The sequence below is a fragment of the Chenopodium quinoa genome, unplaced genomic scaffold (assembly GCF_001683475.1).
Source record: "Chenopodium quinoa cultivar QQ74 unplaced genomic scaffold, ASM168347v1, whole genome shotgun sequence".
Taxonomy (NCBI): domain Eukaryota; kingdom Viridiplantae; phylum Streptophyta; class Magnoliopsida; order Caryophyllales; family Amaranthaceae; genus Chenopodium; species Chenopodium quinoa.
Genome location: NW_018742484.1, coordinates 7,640,681 through 7,644,800, shown reverse-complemented (window position 1 = coordinate 7,644,800; position 4,120 = coordinate 7,640,681). Strand labels below are relative to the sequence as shown.

Sequence of the window (4,120 nt, the reverse complement as noted above, 5' to 3'; positions counted from 1 at the left end):
CACGCTTAACTGCGGAGTTCTGATGGGATCCGGTGCATTAGCGCTGGTATGATCGCACCCATTCATTTATTGCGCTATTTTGTATTATATCTAGCATAAAGTTTGATAATGAGATAACTAAGAACCAAAAAAGATAGCATAAACTTTATACACATCAAACAAATTTGAAAACTAAGGGAGAAAATTCAGCAATTTCCACTTACAAAATGTGAATAGATAAAATTGATTTGATGAAAAAAAGGTGAAAACTTTTTATCACTTGTAAAAGGGCAAAATTGTCTTGTTGTGCAGAAACTATGCAAAAGTCGTAAACAAGTTGTGAACAGAGCTTTTGAAAGTCTACTCAATTACCCTTGTCTATAAGTACACTTAAAAACTTCCTGACACTTATCAAAACCAAACCAAACCAAACCAAACTTACCTCTTTTCACAGAAGTTTTTAGATTTTCTCTCTGTCTATAATCCCAAAATACTTAAAAAATCTTCTGTGATCTCTCAAAAAATTTATAAAAATCTTCATCTTATAATTCTAGTGTTCCTCATTTTTTGGTGGGATCACTGGTTTTTCAATTTTCCTCTGTTTTTCAGATATTCTGGGAAAAAAAAGGGACTGAATTTTTAAAGTTTCCTGATTTCCAAACCTTTTTAACCCAAATCTCTTACAGAAAAATCCTCTGTTTTTATTTTCTTGGAACAAAAAATCATCAAGAAATGGAAGAAAACAACTACCAATCATCATCAACATCATTTACAACACCAACTGACATTAGAGATTCAGTATCAGCACTTATTCTAACAGCAGGTGCTAACAACACCAATACTTTGGATTCAATCTTTTCATACTTCCCAAATTCAAACCCAAATCCTACAAATAACAACAACAATTCCATGGTTGAGCCATTAGGTTCCTCTGTTTACCTCAAACAAAGGGATCTACTGCAACAATTCTGGCTCGATAACCGGTCGAATAAGACCGTGATTCATGGTTCATCTTCCCTGAACAATCAGTTGTTTCAAAGTAATAGTTCAAGTTTCAGTTCACATATGAACAATTCTGGGAAGAAGAAGCTTTACAGAGGAGTAAGGCAGAGGCATTGGGGTAAGTGGGTTGCTGAAATTAGACTACCTCAGAACAGAATGAGGGTTTGGTTGGGTACTTATGAAACAGCAGAAACTGCTGCTTATGCTTATGATCATGCAGCCTATAAACTCCGAGGCGAGTATGCTCGGCTTAATTTCCCTAATCTAAAGGATGGGATGAAGCTCGGGTTTGGGGATGCTGCTAGGATGAATGCAGTCAAGTCTGCAGTGGATACCAAAATCCAAACCATTTGTCAGAAACTGAAGAAGGAAAGAGCTAACAGAATTGCAAAAAAGAAGCTGAAAGAGGCCAGCATTAGTGACAGTGGCAATGGCGGCGGCAGTGGTGGTAGAGATGGGAATAGTAATGTTTCTCATAGTGGTGACAGTAACACCTTGAATGAGAATGATAGTTTGATGATGAAGGATACTTATTCTTCATCGTCGTCATCATTCTGTTCAACTGTGGCTAATGACAGTGGGATGGTATCACCAGGAATTTCGGAAGAGGGGTGGTGGAGCAATGGAAACGGAGCGTCGCCGTCTTCCGATTCAATGACTAGCTATCCAATGATGACAGATGATTTTGGTTTTAATGACTGTTCCTTAGAAAAAATGCCATCTTTTGATCCAGAGTTGATCTGGGAAGTTCTTGCTATTTAAAACAGAGCTTGTCTTATATACAGTAGTTTAATTGCTATGTAATATAAAGATTAAGTAGTTTTGTTTCATATACATTGGCTAGTGTGTTTAGAAGTGAGCATGTTAGTCTTTTAGGTAAGACCCCAAGAGCATGTTACATGTTCGGTGTCCCTATTTATGTTTGACAAGTTATGGATGTATGGATGGCAAAGGAAGTACATATATTCTTGTTTTAAAAATAAAACTCTTTATGACTAAATATTGTGTCCTAAAATCTAGCAAATGAACATCTCTATCCAATTAAATACAAAGCATAAGAGTGAGAGTAGACGAGAAAAAGTAATTTTTTTTTTAACTCCCGTTATTCTATTATTAGATAACTAATACGAAGTAGTTAGCTAGATAGCCTTAATAGTTTCGTTTTGTCGAAGGATTTAAGAAATTATTGAGATAGTGATATTCAGGGGCTAAAACTCATATTTCGTATCAAATTTGTGTGAGACGATCCTACCCAAAACAGATTTATCGAGTAATTATTTTCATGTGCTAATTAAGGTATTAATTGACGTCGTAATGGTCCCATAAAAACGTTAATTTTCTTTATCACCTCCACTTGATACGGCTAGGATGTGGATAGGTCCAGGATCTCAGACAAGGATATGGTAAATGATGCACTTTAAAGAGCAACCAAACCCATGACGCAACTTCAAGTATGATAGTCAATCAAAATAAATCCAGCGTGATCACCAAATCTACGTTCTTTATTACAGTATATGCTAGTAATAAATTGAGGTTGAAAACAATCGAGCTCGAATTCGAGTTCAAACAGGCTTGATCTATAATTTACCCTAAACCAAACCAGAGATTTGAGCTTTTGATCCAGCACTAATCGGTTGAATATGTTCACAATGGACTACAAGTTTTGAGTTATACAGCTAACAGCGATAGCCGATAAGCTTCAGCCCTCTAGGTTTACAGTTTACTAGTTTAGCTTTCTATCTGGCTTATTTATTATCTTCACAAATAAAGGGCATTTGTTATAGAACCGATCTAATTGAGCTTGAACCAAGTCTGAGGGAAAGCACAGGTCCAGCCTTAAAGGAGAGATTTTGAGTTCCAGACGAGTTTCACATGTGATTTTCAAGTTAAGCTGAGCTCGACTTGCATCATTATCACCAATAAGCACAACCCAGTTGAGATGGGTGTGACAGCAACTAATGGCGATCAGCTCAGACGCTCTAAATTTAAGGCAACAGAACCCTAATCATGATTAAATTATCTACAAAGCAGAGAACGGAGATACCAATAATCACCTGAAAATCCACATAGGGAACACTTGGATACATCTATAAACCAGGAAAAGATATCAGGAAAGATTGCAGATAGCCTGTCCTGTAGACAATATTCGCATACTCTTAAAACTGACTGATAACAAATCCAAGCAACAAGCATATACAGTGACAACAATGGGGCATCAAATCACGGGTAAAGCTAAAAAATGTACCTGGAAGTAAGTCTTGTTGACAAGGCCGATAATCTGATCCTCTTATTAGCCAAGTGAGAAGAGAAGGGCACAATGGCACACCACTCTGGCGTCATTAAGGAGGCATAGAGTGCCACAATTTCACGTGGTGGTCCTGACCTTTGCATTCACTGTAGGTGGTGAATAACAGCTTATAATTTGGCATGACCATCCTACATAAAATGACAGCACATACCCAAAAAACAGTTTCGAGCAGTATCATATCTCTCTAGTTGGTACCACAAGACTTTGTGCATATCTAACTTGAGAAAGATGGAAAACAAAGAAATGGAACAAGTTTAATCAAAGGACAACCCAACATTACTGAAAAGAGCATTACTACCTCGAGATATAATTAAAATTAATTCTCGTCATAATATATCCATTGGGAAACAATTAAATTAATGGCCAAGGCTAATTAACTTTCATACATCTGTGGTAAGACTAGAGAAATTGTTGCCAACAAGATAGCAATGTTGCTATCGTTAGGTTGGTTAAATTTCACTACCCAAGCAAAATCATCCAATCTACTGAGATTTCCATTCCAAAAATACTCCCTTAGTCAGGAAAAACCCATAACAATCTTAATTATGTCAGAAATAGCCATTAAAGTCCCTATCGTAACCAATACTGGTTTAGGATTATAACTCTTTTTAAACTCAAAACTGAGACTTCAAACTCCAAAAGCATGTTTTCGATGGAACTGGACCATTAAATATCAGATGCCTCGACATTAACGAAAAAAAAAATCAATTAATTAGAAAAAGGCCAAGAAACACCATTGGCAGTTCGGTTTAGAGTGAGTGTTATCTTGTATGCAAGAAACTTAGATACAGACAATCACATACAAGTCAAGAAGCAAATAAGATTGTACTA

The 4,120-nt window shown here is 36.4% G+C and overlaps 1 protein-coding gene across 1 annotated transcript; it reads left to right on the top strand.

Annotated features, from left to right (window-relative positions):
* The first annotated feature begins 352 nt into the window (after positions 1–352).
* LOC110719670 (ethylene-responsive transcription factor ERF061-like) lies at positions 353–1,981 on the top strand. Its single transcript, XM_021898651.1, has one exon. The coding sequence runs from the start codon at positions 712–714 to the stop codon at positions 1,741–1,743; it is 1,032 nt and encodes a 343-aa protein (XP_021754343.1). The 5' UTR covers positions 353–711; the 3' UTR covers positions 1,744–1,981.
* Positions 1,982–4,120: the final 2,139 nt, after the last annotated feature.